At 39.0% G+C, this 15343-nt stretch overlaps 1 protein-coding gene across 1 annotated transcript; it reads right to left on the bottom strand.

The window, feature by feature from the left end:
• Positions 1–2109: 2109 nt before the first annotated feature.
• Positions 2110–12947, bottom strand: LOC104695236 (riboflavin-binding protein). Its single transcript, XM_010408902.2, has 6 exons — positions 12862–12947; positions 11851–12008; positions 11029–11128; positions 9797–9925; positions 5397–5508; positions 2110–2477 (listed from the first exon to the last, which is right to left on the bottom strand). Exons 2-6 carry the CDS (start codon positions 11987–11989, stop codon positions 2232–2234), a joined length of 726 nt encoding a protein of 241 aa, XP_010407204.1. The 5' UTR covers positions 11990–12008; positions 12862–12947; the 3' UTR covers positions 2110–2231.
• Between the last annotated feature and the right edge of the window lie 2396 nt (positions 12948–15343).

Below are 15343 nucleotides of genomic sequence, written 5' to 3'. Positions count from 1 at the left end.
AGCATTAGCTGGGGATGTCTTGCAGCCACCAGTAACCTGGATCTTTCTTTTCCCTGGTTACCTTCACAGTGTATTGCTGTGATCTGTTTTTCAGCCATTTGTGTTATTTTTTACTTTGCTTTACTTGAGTTATCCTAGTCTTTCTGCACATTTAAAATACCCACTGATAGCATTTCTGAGTGTCACTAAGGTTGTTTAGGGTGTACATTACTGTGTATATAACGCAACTAGACAGAGCAAACAGTGGCTTAAGAAGATTGGCATATTCATGTGAAGTTTTTGTAACACAAGTGAGTGCAAAGCAATGAGCATGAGAGCTAAGATCACTGTTCACACCTCAGGGACCAGGGAGCTGTAGAGTGGAAAACTGTCCCATAGGGACAACTGAGAATTTCTTGAATTTTTGTCCTAGAAAAGAGATGACCTAGAGGAAATATGGTAGCTCAGCAAAATTATTTGGGTCACAGAAGAGTTAAATGGTTTGCTTAGGGTACATCATGAGTCAGTGGGAAAATTATGAATAGGAGTGAAATGGTCTTCATCCTTTATCTTGCTATAGGACTCAATGCTCTTCAAAAGCTTGCAATAACCAGTCTTATGGGTCATCCTGAAACTAAGCATGGAGGAGTTGTTTGTTGAGAGTGGTTTCAAGAGTAATTTAGCCAGAGCAAAGAGAATAAAGTGGAATGGGAAGAAAAAGAGCAGAGACACAGGCAGAAACAATTGTTCTCTACTTAACAAAAAGTATGAAGAAAATATTTGTCCATGATGATACAGAAAGGGGATAAAAAATTCTTGACTTTTGAGCCTAGCAAAATAAAAAGCAGGAAAATTTCTGATCTGATTCAGGTGCAATAAAGAAGGACAGGAAAGAAGAGAGTTAGAGAAATAGGGGAAGAAAAGGACTGTCAGAGCTTTATAGAAGACCAAATTCTTGTTCTTTCTTTTCTAACAGTAGAACTGACAAATTGAGTTAGCACAAACTACAGATGTGGCAAAGTATCACCCTAAAACCAATTCAATGCTGGTAGGAATTAGTCCATTGTTAAGTATACTGAGAAACTGGTTGGAAGCAGAGCATGACCTAATGGGTTTAGCATTACTATTGCAGCTGTGTGAAAGTATTCCAATAAATAAACAGCTCAGTGAAGAAAGTGTGTTAGATTTTTAAGATTCTCCCAGTATAACAGGATGTGCCAAGTCATTGTTTTAACTGCGGAACAGATCCTTAAATGCTGTAAGGCAACCAGATCCTTTGGAAGCACCAAGATGATGCTGATTTTCACAATTTGATAATGTGACCCCCAAATTCAACCCTTCTCATGGTTTCTGTAGTGATGGCACTGTGAAAGGCTGCACAGAATGGCACAGACCTATCTACTCTACAATGATATCAGAGGAAGTATGGATGTATAACTGCAAGCAGGATTTCATTCATCCTTTACCTGACAGATCCCTCTGGGAGTGGTGCAGATTTTGTTTTTAGTTTTGACTGTAGCAGTGATGCTGGGAAGCAGAATTACTGATGGGAGAACCTGACTGGGGCTGTCCCTGACACTTTGGTTTGTCAGAGATCATTATTTTTGGAATAATTCAGTGGGAATAATTGCACTCAAAATTATGCTCTAAACAGATATTGTAGGAGACTTTTCTACTGCTCTTGCTTAAGGTAAAAGCCCTGTTGCACAATATTTGGATCCAGGGATTTATGCGGTACACCTAAAAAAGCCCTGTTTTTAAGATACAAAATACATACATTCTCAGTGGTCAGTAGCCAGGCTGACTGACCTATTTCTGCCTGAAGATTTCTTCTTTATCTCAGCAGAGCCAGGCACAGAGGAACTCATGACAGGAGTGCTATGTGCCTGTGCTAGTGAAGGGCTTGGGTTGAAGATTTGGTGCATTACTGGCAGGCATGACCTTCCAGGGGTCTCCAGTTCTCACTGGTCCACCTTAAGGCAGCAGGGGGTGCCTGTGCCTCTTCTCTTTGAAAGTCAACCCCTAGATGTTTCCTTCAGGCTTGTAGCTGTTCAGTTCAAGTCACAAGATCACACCTGTGCTAACCTGTCTGGAGCTTTGTGATGCAGATGCAAAAACATCAGAGAAAGATTAATACAACCAGCCATTGATTTATTATGTTCTAGAAAGCAAGGGATAAAGCAGGCTGGCATCATGCCCCGAGCCCAGCCTCCACGACGACTTCTCTTGTCCTGACATACATCCACTAGCATTTATCTTGTTTGTTCACCTTCCTCTCGCTTTAGTTTCCCAAACTTCAGGAGTTTATTTTGGCAGGCATGCTCCTCGCTGCTGCTGCTGCTGCTGCTGCTGGAGCTTTCCTCTGAGCTCTTTGAGAGGAGATACTTGATTGCAATCGAGTCCTTCTTGTTCATTTGCAAGCAGAGGCAGGAGGATTTGCTCACCTTAAATGACTCCCCCCACATACTCTGGCACATGTCAGTCCCATTTGCATATATCTGTGTGTCAAATAAGAAATGCCTCAATTACATTTAAAAATAATTGAATTAAAATCAGTTTGTATAAAATTGATAAACATTCATCACTTTATTAAAACTGGTACCAGGTTATAAAAACGTTGTCTGCAGTCCTTTACTGTCTTCCTGTGTGCTATGCTTCATCTCTTCTGAGATGTCTGAAAATGTTACCCAGTCCCACAACTGGCAAAAGTGATTTGCCTGTTTTGAGAGCAAGTGGTTACACAAAGTGCAGGGATCAACAGCTGCCCTTTGTTTCCACCCTGGGGCTGACAGCCCAGCAGCTCTCTGGGGCTGACAGTCAAAGCTGTGTGTGAGAGCCTTTACAACTTGTAGCATGTCAGGACATTCTGACATGCCTCGAAATCTGAGTAGTGCTGAAAGTGCCAGACAGTGCTTTGAATATGGGAATCTTTTTATTTACAGGCCAGAGACAGCCCAGTGGAGTCACAGCTCCGAGGGATCTCATTGTGCCTGCTGCAATGTACTTCATGGATGGGCAGGACCTCACAGGCAAAGAGAAGAGACATAATTCAGCAGCTGCCTGAAGACAGTAAGTTTTTGTCAGGCTTCCAGAGTGCTTTTACCAGTGGGATAATGTCCTTTCTGGCTCAAGAAACTGCAAATTGCAGCTTCTTGTACTCTTGTCGAGTGAATCTGTTCTGTTCTTGGTACTATAGCATTTTGTAAATCCTGTGTCATAGGACCTGTCAACCACACAACAAAGATACTGCTTGTTTGCTGAGCTCACATTGTGACAACCTTTTGCCTGCCCAGCTTGAGTTTGTCTAAAGAATATTAGCTAAAATATGGATGCTGCAGGTGCTGGAGAAGGAGTATGGAGGTTGCATAGTGCACTGGGAGCAGGGTCAGAAAAGGAAATCTCCCTCTATCTAGTTCTTTCCTTGTGTTCTCAGGGCAGGCAGTTATAGCTCTTTCTTTCCCACTATTCCTGTGATTTTAAGTAGCATTAGATATTTTCTTCCAGCTCCTGTGCAGTTCCTGAATTTCTACCTGCTTTTAACTAATCATTCCAGAAAGTATTAAAGCCTGTCACATGGGTTCGTTTAGGTCTTTATGCAAGAGACATGGCTACACCCTATACCTGTGTCCCACAGGTTCTGTAATGTGTTTGTGCTCTTCTACTTGCTAAATTGGTAATTTTATATTGACCTTCCTCCTAATTCTGCTTAAAGATCAGAGCATAATCAGAATGCTGCAGCAAATACATGGAGCACATAGCCTATTTACCCAATATGTCCCTAAATTTCTGCAAAGGATTCTAACTCTTCAGCTTCTTGGAAAATTTCCTAGTCTGTGCATTAACATTGCTTGAGGAGCACCCAGCTGGGAGAATAATGACAAGGCTAAAACTGGCCATGGTCAGTTGTGCATCCTTAATATTCAATGTTTGTTCTTTATTCAGCAGTTGTCCCAAATGGGCCTTAGAACCACTTGCATATATTACATGCAGAGCTGCTGATTGCTCCTCTGTGTGAAAAAAGTAAGGATCTGTCTACAGTGCTCTGACGTGTGAGAACTCTTTCATGAGTCCAAACCAGGGCAGTCTAGCGTTTCTATATCATGTAATTTTCATATGGGAAATGTGTGCTTTTTAATTTCTCTGCAGAAATTTCATCTTTATGCTTACTTACCATGCAAGCCTATTTTTGGTGAAAAACATGGGCAACTTAGGGTGTGGTTTAGGAACAGCTGTGCCTGGCTTCAAGTGATAAGACCTCAGACCTTGCTGCATGTTTTCCCCTGCAGATGGTATATTTTCTTTAAGAAATAAGTGCAAGGGAACTCAAGGTTAAAAATTCCTATCTCTGAAACAAGGACAGTTTGAACAGAGACTGGAGATTATTTACGGAGATTATAATTTTGTTTTTCACTTCATCTGGAACTACTGATGATTTAGCACATCTGGGAAACTAAGCTGTAAGTTTCCACAGCCCATTTGTTTTTGGCCACCTTCCTGAGTCTGCTGATTAGTGTCACTTTTGCAAGGCAGACAGCAATCCTGCACTAACTGGACTGTGTCTGCCACTTATATCAGTTGCTGAACTGACTTCTGGAAGTACATGCACTTGAATTGAATTCAAAATAATGAATCTGCAAGCCTTACTACCAGTCCCTAAGCACTTCACTTAAATTTTATTTACTTCTTCAATTTGGGCAGTTTTTCATGGACTCGTGAAGTTCAACTGTTAAAAATATTCAAGTACACTTTTGAACTGTATTATATCACTCTGATGCTAAACTTACTTGAGTCACTAGAAAAATCCAACCTGACTCTGGAAAGGTCTGCAGATCAGGTTCCAGGCAACCTTGCTCCTGTAAGTCCTGTCAGTTCTCATTTTATACACTTTTGTGTCTAAAATTAGTTATCCCAACCATTAAACATTCTCGGAAAGATGGGATGGAGAAGGACAAGGTAAAAGAGAGAAAAGGACAAAGATACCTAATAGGCAAGAAAACCTTAAAAGTTCCTCAGTGGTTTGGGAATTTACATTCCAATTTTAAAAAAATAGAGGTGTGTAGATCCCCATATTGTGTAAGGAACCTTATGAAATGCATCTTAGTGTCTCTGTATGAACAAAGTTCATTTATCTTTTACTTTCTAAATCCCACTGTGGTTAAAATATCAGTGTTTCTTGAACTTTTGTTTCACAAGTGGAATGAATAGTGATTAACTAAATGTATGTCTACCTAGAGTAAGTGCTGTACATAAAAATGAATGTTTGAAAATTTGCGTACTTAAAAAGTCTGATGTAGGAATGGCTTGAAACTGCTGAAGTAAAAATAATTCACTGATGGCATTTTACTCCCATATATTCAGGAAAAAAAAAAGAACTCCTAATGCCATATTTTCTTCTTCAGTTGATCAGGTTTTCTTACCTCACTGTATGGAGTACATTTATCCTTACAGTGGTTTTTTCCACTTTCATCCCATTCCCAGTCTGTCAGCCAGTTACGAACACATATGGAATCATCTTTGCAGGCTTCATACCTTCATGGAGATTAGTGTGGAAGATACAGTTACTTCTCTCACATTTGTCAGTGGACTCAGATTCAACTCAAAGAGGTGTCCACGGGCTCTGTTAGTAACATGGTGTGATTACAATGCAGCTTAGCAACAAATCTTCAAGAAATGTGCACAGTGCACATTATCTTAGCTTGACATGTTCATAAACTCCGAGCTGGCCAGGAAGACTTAAATTCCCATGAAAACGAAACAGTTCACTCTCTACTTTTTATACTCACAGACTTAGCAAAGGGCTCGTTTTGTGGGTGTTTTCTGCTTGGTTATTTGATGTTACTGAGTGGAGGAAATCCTGGGAGGGAGGGAGGGAGTTTCATGAATGCTGCTGTTCAGTATCATAACAGAGCATAGGTATGCTAAGGGTGAACTGTCACTTGAAGGAGATGTGGGGCAAGTTTGTATTTATTAATTAATACGGGAGAAGTAGAATGATGTTTCCCAGGCAGGGGAGGTGCTATGAGGAATGTACACCAAAATAAGGAAATTCCACAAACAACAAAATCATATAAACGAATAGGCTGTCAGCCTCAGAATGACATTTTCAAGGAAGTTAAAAGGAAAAGGAAAGATAAGAGTCCTGTAGGATATAAATCTAAAATCTTAAATTTTAAGTTATTTTTAACTTGTAAGTGGTAATGTAGAAAAAAACCTATAAATGGCCTGGAATGAGTAGAGTTCTGGCTGATCCATGTGATGAGAGATCTCATGACTTACCATTATCCTACATAATTTCCTCCCTTGCACTTCTCTTTTATGTTGTACTTTTTGGCTCTTACCTTTCTTAAGGTCCACTTCCTGCAAATCAGTTAACATCTACTTAAATTTGGTCTCATTGTCTTCTGGAGAATTATTCATACCAGTAACCGAAAGTGCCAAAACAATGAGGCACAGCTTCCAGAAAGTTAACATTTAGCATGGTATTTGTAATTAGTGGCTTTGGATAGGTTTTCTGTTTGTCATTTTGAATCTTCAGGGTCATGTTTCAAAGCTATTTTGATATCAGAGGGCTGCAGCCTTACATTTTTAAATGAAATATGTGGATCATCACGTGGTCACAGAACTACGAGAACGGGACATTGAAGTAGATTTGCAAATGCAGAAAGGTCAGAAGAGGCATATCTGCAGAACCTTTACATTGCTTTTCTGGGCTTTTTGGAGGGAGAAAGAGCAATAACAAATGGAAAGTAACCAGGGCCTGAACTAAAGAGCTCAGGGTCAGGAGACATTTACTCTCAATGGGTTCATCCCTGAATCTACTGTCAGATGTAGGGGCTCTGCTGGAAATAGAGGCTAAAATCTGATAAATTAATATTCATGCTATGCATTTGGTTTCCTCAGAAATCTGAATAAAATATATTTATTAAAGTCTTTATATTTTTATTCACCATTATTTATTAACTTGTCAGATGAAATGTTTCCTAATCACAATTATTACCTGACTGTGGTTTGTTCTATAAGCAGGTGGCAAGGCATAACTCTGTTGTTAGGAGTTTTTCTATATCCCAATGGAAGTAATTAAGAAGTCAAGTTTATGAAAAGTCATGATTTGTGAAAAGTCTAATTTCTGCCGTCCAGAAACATGGAAGTTGTTTCTTCACACATTAACTAAAACCTGTGAGAAACATAAATACTTAAAAGATCCTCCCCGAACATATTAGTTCCCTATGTAAAATGAGCAGGATTATTTTTATTTTAAAGCCTTTTCCCCTGTATTTCTTATAATTAGCTCTTTCTCTTTTATAGGGCCCTTTCCTAGGTGAATGAGAAAATGACTTGTACATTGGGCTCTTTCAAAAGCAACAGTTTAACGACTACTGAGAGCAAGGAATCCTAAAACAATAGGAAGAAAAGGAAGGCCCGAAGCTAGTCAGATGAATTTCTTTTAAATTAAGTCACTGCTCATTCAGAATACTCTGCACATTTCTGGCCACAAAGACATACAGTATGCAGCAGGCACACTCCCAGTATGTAGAGAAAGTAGGTCACATCACCAGCAGTGCTACAGCATGCTAAAGGGACTCCAGTGAATAGAGCATGACAAAATGTTACTTTAAATCACCAGAAAGGGTGGGAATTCTGTCCAGGCTCTTTTCTAGCTTCAGGCCTTAAGCAGGATAAGGGAAAGGGTTTGACACTGGCATTAGGCAGGCACACAGACCAGCGTGCAGGGTAATGGGCCTTCAGTACATTTTTGATTCAGGTCAGGCATCTGTGACGCCAAAAGGGGCAATAGATCATTGCTCAGGACTTGTTTAGAGCAGATCCTCTCTCTGCCAGGACACTCTATACTGGAAAAGGGTCAGTTTTTCCTGTGCAGCAGCTCTCAATCACCTCATGATACTTTCCAACAACTAAAGTTGAAAGTGCTGTTTACCTGAAGGTTCTGGCAATGCCCAGGGAACACTGAGGATTTTGCAATGTAATATTGACCCATGATCTACACTTTGGTATAAATCTCATATACACTAAAGCTGGCTTAAACCAGTCCATAGATGCAAACTAAACTTACAGCACACATTTTCTTTCATTTTTGCACTTTCACTCGATGTAACAGTTTGGTAAAGATTTTCATGCTACCTGTTTTGGGATGCATTTGTTTTAGATACTGGTATTTTATCATTTTCCTCATTAGATCTTTTCTAAAGCTCGCTGGCAACTCCAGTGCTTTAATATCCAAATGCAAAATTTGGTTCTGAGCTTTAAGATTCAGAGCACTGAGGGAAATTCAAGGTCTCAGTCTTTATCTTCAAGGAGGTCAGTAATCTGGATTCAGTTCAGAAGATTACAAAAAACTTAGCAAGGAAGACTGCACATGACAAATCCGTTCCTGAGGCACATGAAGTTTCCTGACACAGAAATAAAATTTGTTGCTAGAGAAAGCTCTAGGAAAGCTAAGAAATACATCAGCCCTTCTCACTCTCTTCCATTACAAATCCAAGCTATGCTTCTTGTTTCCTTCTCTGGCACAAAGCAATGGAGACATATTTAAAGACAAATCCTACCAAAATTCTGCACTGCATACATGACTTTGCCCTTGGAGGGAATGGAAATGGATCCACATGTCAATAATATTCAAGTTGTATGAGCACTAGGGAAGCATGGCAGAGAGCAGCCCAAGAGAACCCTACCATGCCCTGTGTTCTATGTTTTCTGTACTTTCAAAAAAAAGCTCTTTTATAACATTTTTATTAGTATCATAATGGTTTTCCATGATTTTCATAGCAGCCTAAGGGATCCAGACATTCACAGTCCATTACTTTCATGGAAAGCTAGCACATTTAATCCTATAGTGTGAACAGAGCCTGTGGTGTTTGTGCTATGCTTCACACACACATCCAGACAAGTTACTCCAGTGACTGGGCACAACATTCATAAGGTGGTGACTGAGTTTATGTGTCCCACAGTGATATTATTTAAGATCCAACATCTCAGAAAAGGGAGGGAAGGAGAGAGAGAGGGAGGGAGAGGTATATGCTGGATAAATTGCGGTGGAAAAATCTGAGTACCCTACATGGATACAATGCTCCTGCCCCAAGACTAAGGAGAGATGGGTGCTGGGTTGTCCCACCACATGCCTCGCACTCAAAAAATAATGTAATTCTCTGATGCTGTGTTTTGGGAAACAAAGTTAAATGCTATTATGCTGCTCATTGCTATTAATAATTTTAGCATTACTTGGCTGAAGTTGTCTCTGATATTCAGGCTTTTAGAAGAGATTTTAGAGAGTGTAATAATAGAAGGGAGAAGGTCAAGGGTGAAAAATTAAGGAATGAAGCTAATTTATTACATTAATTAGTTGAAATCCCACATGAAGTGACATCTTTCCTGATTTTGTAGTGCATTTTATGCATACAAAACAAATGTATCATATCATTATCAATTATGCAAATTGAAAATGCTAGTTGCAGAAATGCTACCTCACAGACATGGCCTTTTCAAAGGGTGGGCAGGCCCTTGCTGCTGCCAGTGCCTGTCAGTGTGGCAGGAGCTCCTCTGTCACAACGCCACTGCACTGCATCCTCACCCAGAGCAGGGCAGTGCTGTCCCCAAGTCACTAAACTCATGTTAGTGTCTCCATCCTGCATTCACAGCCTGTGTTGTTATTATTTTGGGGGCAGTAGCTTAGCAGAAGGAAAAGTACAAATGGCAAACGAGAAATTCAGAAGCAGAACAAGAGAAAAGGGGGTGAAACACCATTGAATCATGGGCATATTAAAATTAAATAAAAATACTTTTATTAAAAAGCTGAACCTACCAGTCATCACAAAAGCTTTGACACAATGGAACACCCTGAATAGCAGCAGTGTCGTTGGGATGGATCCAGCGAGCAGCATGTGGAGAACACCGGTAAAAGCACTCGATTTTCTTTGTGAAATCTTCACAGCTGTGGTGGATGAGAAAAGCCACAAATAAGCCTGTTTCTGAGCATCAAGGCTACAGCCTCAGTTTTCTAGGCCTGCTTTGATGTGGATGCAATACTACAGATTAGGAGAAAAACACAGAAAAGCATCCTTTGGCCCTGTTAATGCCTAAGTTTGAAACTCATTCCTCTGGCATTGTGTACGGACTCTGACCGTGCAATTACCACAGCCAGCTACAGCACAAATGTTTCCATGCATATTTCAGCCCTATTTGTGTAAGCTTTCCGTGAACTTTTGAGGCCTTGAGTTTTCCTGGCAACAACGATTCCAGGCAATAATAAAATGTAGTTTAAAACGATAGTATAAAACTTTGTCCGTGCTGTAGCCTCATGGTTTCACTAATCTTTAGATTTTTCCCACAGCCCAGCTGAAGTTACTTAAAATTGCATACTGTGCTGCTCTCCTGGGAGTGGCAGGCAAGAGCTGTTACTTTTTCACATCTGCTTTTGCTTAATTGTTTTGTACTTTCATCCCTTTATTTCTATAACTTGCCATGTTTCACAGCTTTAACATCTAAGGGGGTACTAAAAATCTTAATTAAGGAGACATTCTTCATGGTTACAAAACCCACAGGATTATAAGAATTTTTATTCTAAATTTTCAGACGTTTCATTTCTGGACTCCTGGGTTTGTTTTTTTTTTTTTTGGTGAGATTTAATTATCTAGTTGATGTGCTTTCTAAACAAAGGAAGAAGCTGGTCTCTATTCACTACAGATCACACTCACTGGTGGGTGATGATTGGAGAACTACAGAGGTGCAGGGTGGTTGTCACCTGCTGGGTTTTCAACTGGTTTGCATTGCTAGATCTGGTTCTATACAGAAAGCAAACTTGAAAAAACATAGCTGTGTCTTGACAAAATGTCATAAATAGTATAGACTTAGGGATTTGTGGGTTTGTGTGAGAGGAGAAGGAGAGTCAGAGGTTGGTCAGATATAGAGAAAAGGTGATGGGAACTAGGCTGGGTGACATTATCTCTCAGGTAACCTAATGTCCATCAGCAGCTGGTGGCTGCTCCAGCCCAGATCTTTGGAACCAGGACACAGAAAACATCAAAGCTGACTTACGATTTACTGAGCTGCCCACATCTGTTCCAGTAGCTGTTGCTTACTTTAATTACCGGGGAATGAGCCAATTGCTCTGTGAAGTCCGCATAGCAACAGGAAGCTGTTAGGAATGAAACAAAGATCTTGCAGTAAGTGTTCCTTTTTAACACTGTATTTGGAAGACAGAAATGTAAGATGAATCTGGTTTGGACCATAATATGATAAAGTCTCTTAGTACAAACTCGAAGGTGTACTCAAGCTCTAACAATTTTGGGTGTGAAAGTAGCGGTGTAAATGCTGGAAGAGGTGGACTGGCAAAAACAGTGCTTTGTCAAGTTGTGCCCAGAGAGTCCCAAGAATTTTACCAATGTTCTGCCAGATGCCACATCCTGAGGGATACTGACTTTGAAAACTACCAAACATAAAAAAAAAAGGGTTGAAGAATTTTAATAAGTGCTGTACTTTGCTTACAATAGAATTTTGATTTCAACTTTTCCCATTTGGTGTCTGCTACAATTAATGTTTTATACTTAATTACAATAAACCAAAGTAATCTTTGCTGTGAATATTTTTAAGCAGATGGAGCTACAAGAAAGACAAACTGCATCAGAATTTTGAAAAGAAAATAAATTAAGTCAATGAGACTTTCACAAATGACTTTGTTAAGACCCAGTATCTTACTCTTGGTTTGCATGCAGTAAAATGTCAATGAAGGAGGCTGTTCAAATACAATGTATACTGCATCTTATATATTTTTGAGAAATTAGGGGAAGTGCCAAAACAGTTACTGTGTACAATGCTGTACTTCTTGATCATATTTGGAAAAAATTAAACCACTCTTACATTTAGAGTACAGAGTGCACTCTTGCATATTTGGCTCAGGACTTGGCTTCGGTTTTTGGGTGTCCCCTTCCAGACATCCATATTGTTTACAGGTGGATGATGTTATGACAGCAAGGAGGGTGATAGCAAACCTCAGCATTGTTCTTCAGCTCTTTTTCCTGTATTAAGAGAAGTCTTTGTTTACATCCTTTGTTTCTAGGAGAACCCATAACATTAAAAGGAAGGACTGCATTTAAAATACTACATATATAATCAAATAAAATATGCTCAGCAAAGATGCATACAGAAATATTAAGACACATTGTCCCTTCCTCTTTACTTATAACTGAACACTTACCCTTCTGTTTCATATTTCTGAAGTTTGGTGACAAGTGATAAAAGTCATCAATAATTCAGGCTATGTGTGAAAACGTGTTATCATTTTCAGTATTTAAGAAAATTATTTTAAATTTCTTACACTAAGCTGAATTATTTTTTAATCCTTCCAAGAGACATTTGTATGTTTCCCTAGATTTGAAGAAAATATTGATTAGTTCTAAAACCTGAAGAGTTTTTTTGCACACTTGGAAATTGCAATTAAATACAGCTGCAAGTGAGATAGTAGTGTTCATCACCTGAGCTGGATAAATTACATTGAATACTTGCCTTTTGAAGCTATGCTGATTTATATTTAAGAATCTGATCTGTTATTTTCTGCTTCTTTTGTAGAGTTCGGTCAAAAATGCAAGATAAAAATGTTTTATCTTTATGACTAAAATTTCTCTAAACACAGGCTATATATTAGTCAGCTATAAAGATACATCTATAACTTGTTACATAAATCAATGCATTATTCTTTATACATGTTATTAATTTAACCCTTCATTCTTTAGTTAAGTATTCCTGTTAACTTTTTGGAATAATTTTGCCTGAATAAGCACTGCAGTTCTATGCACCCAGACTTTTCAGATATAAAGAACAACTTATACAGAAGAAGAAAACTCTCTCTTCAATTTCTCTGTAATTTCTCACCTCTTTTGCTTTCCTTCTGGGTGATACTTCTCCCTGGAACAGGAACACAGTAAATTGCTTTTCCCATTTTCCACTTTATATACACACCATCTGGCACCAGTGCTCCAGAATTTGTTTGCCCTGGAAGAGTTCCTTGACCCTTTGGAATGCTAACACAGATTTATCTCAAAAGCAGATGCAATGACCAGCACATAATGCCCTTTTATTGCTTGCAAACGTCGACATGATAAAGAGGAAAGTACAAACATGGGTTAGAATTAGAAAAAAAATAGCTCTCCTATATTTCAAATGCCATTAACCCCTCCTGCCTGATTTTTCAATGATTCCTTGTATTATTAATTATTAAATTAATTTCTACAACAGTTTCATGGAGCTCTTAGCACCAAGTTGGGCTTCAGTGAATTCAAGACATTAAATGCTTTTTATTTCAGCCTGACTGCCTTAATTCTGACTAATGGCTTGCCTTGTTACACAGTAATTTTACTGCATTCCCTGGAAGATAGTCCATGTCTCCTGATTCCCAGTTTTTTGTTCTCTCTTCACAATATCCCTTCAAAACCTGCTGCTGTTCATCCTGGTTGCTCTACCTGCCTCATATGTACCTTACAACCAGTCTCACAAGCGCTACAAGAAATGGTTGATTGTACCACTGATAGTGGATCCTGATGGGATTTCATTGGGAGAGCTGCTTTCTGCAAAGAGTATTTGCATCTAAACATAAACCATTGGTTAAGGTAGACATGGTGATGACAAATAGTTGCCAAGATGACAAATCATTTTCACAGATTGTCTTGTTGTACTGTAAAGAGCAGCACCCCTCAGTACCTTGCAATTATTTAGATACATAAGGAAGGCAGCATCTGTTGTTTTTGTGTTTTAAATAGAACACTGATTTGTCAGATAATACTCTGAGGCCATTATCTACTGACCTTTTTTCTTAAAAATACAAACATTGGCACAGTAGAAGTATGATACAATTCTCAGTGAGCAAAGGCACGAGCACGATAATAAAACAATCTCTATAAGCTATAAGCATTGATTTTTATTCTAGCTCTAGTAAATGCCTCAAGGTGAAAGTCTTGCTGGCCTAAAAAGAGCCTTTTCCAGATCAGTGGAAATGGAGCAATTTTTATGTTCCAGAATGAATTTAATTAAGACAAGTTTAGAGAATGAATTTAATTAAGGCAAGTTTAAAAAGGCATAAAGTAACTATAGGAGAAAATGAAGTAAATCTAATGGCTTATTACCTGTGCTTTCACTTCATGTGGCTTGATCTAGTGTTGGCTGAAATTCATGGAGCTCCTTGCTGCTTTGCAAAGTAAAGGATTGGTGTGTGCTGCTCGACACTAGGATCTGTGTATTATACAAAATAAAGACCAACGTGTAACATGAACATTCACTTTCAACACTGTGAGGAGTGGACGGGCTGGCCAGCCTGGTGAAAAGCACAGAAATATTCCATGCTCTGCTCCTGACTGCTCGGTTTGTGTGAAATACATGGACACTGGTGAGGTGTCAGCATGCCAGGAGGTTCTTGTAATGCCTCTGCTCACTGAATTGGCATACAAATTATATTAAGCTATAGGAAACTGGGATCGCTTTCAGGCTTTGAGTAGGAGCCAAATGGGACCACTTGCTGGGAGATTAGGCAGAGTTTCTAGCAGCGGGAAGGAAAATTGTCATATGTTTATGATTTCCCAGACTTGGCTTTGGTTAGCAGCACATGTAAGCAGGCTCGGGCTAAGGAGCCTTTAGTGATCTTGGCTATACATTTTCATCTCCTGAGAAGTGAATCTTGATTCTTCTTTTCTAAAAGTATTCTCTGCCAATTGTTTTGTCTGATGTCTTATACTGGGAAATTTGTTAAAGGAATTTTCTTACCTTTTCCCATACTGGAATGAGTCATTTATCTTTATTTGTTAAAATTTAACTTATTTTCAAGCACTCACTGATATTCTTGTACTTTTAAGACTCCTACTGCCATTTCATTTTAACTTTAGTATCAATACCCTGTAACTTCTATTCCTCTCTCCAGAAGCTAGAGTGAAAGCATGCATGATGTTGAGGTATTGCCATAGACAACAACTCAGGCACCACAACAATAAATTGTTATCATCTGATGATTTAATTGATAGTGGTCAATGGTGTTAGCAAATCCATGCATCTATTCCAAAACCACAAACACTACTACACTAGGTCTCAAGAGTCATCTACCTGAGCAATTTCCTTCTGGCACAAGCCATTGGCAGAAAATTAGGGAAGAAATGTTTAAAAAATATAGTTTCTAACTTCCCAGCTTCTGGCAATCAGTTTAGTAACTATGTGAACTGACATCTCCTAATTCAACAGAGTGATTCCTGCTTTATGAGTCAGATTTCTTTAACAACTGCAGCAAGCTTTCATGCCTTTATATTCTTGGTAACTCTGCAAAGCCAATGTGGTTAAGGGAAAAATTGTTTGTGCTTCCAACCAGTGACAATTG

Source organism: Corvus cornix, chromosome 8 (assembly GCF_000738735.6).
Source record: "Corvus cornix cornix isolate S_Up_H32 chromosome 8, ASM73873v5, whole genome shotgun sequence".
NCBI classification, from domain to species: domain Eukaryota; kingdom Metazoa; phylum Chordata; class Aves; order Passeriformes; family Corvidae; genus Corvus; species Corvus cornix.
Note: the sequence above shows the minus strand (reverse complement) of the source record. Positions and strands in the feature narration are given on the sequence as shown.

Bases quoted from the DNA above. Each gene is read 5' to 3' on its own strand.
- LOC104695236 (XM_010408902.2), bottom strand. From the start codon at position 11,989: ATGCTGAGGTTTGCTATCACCCTCCTTGCTGTCATAACATCATCCACC. The intron at 9,926-11,028 runs GTAAGTCAGCTT...CATCCACCACAG, and splicing joins TGTGGGCAGCTCAGTAAATC to CTGTGAAGATTTCACAAAGA. The intron at 5,509-9,796 runs GTAGGTTCAGCT...ATCTCCATGAAG, and splicing joins CAAAGCTTTTGTGATGACTG to GTATGAAGCCTGCAAAGATG.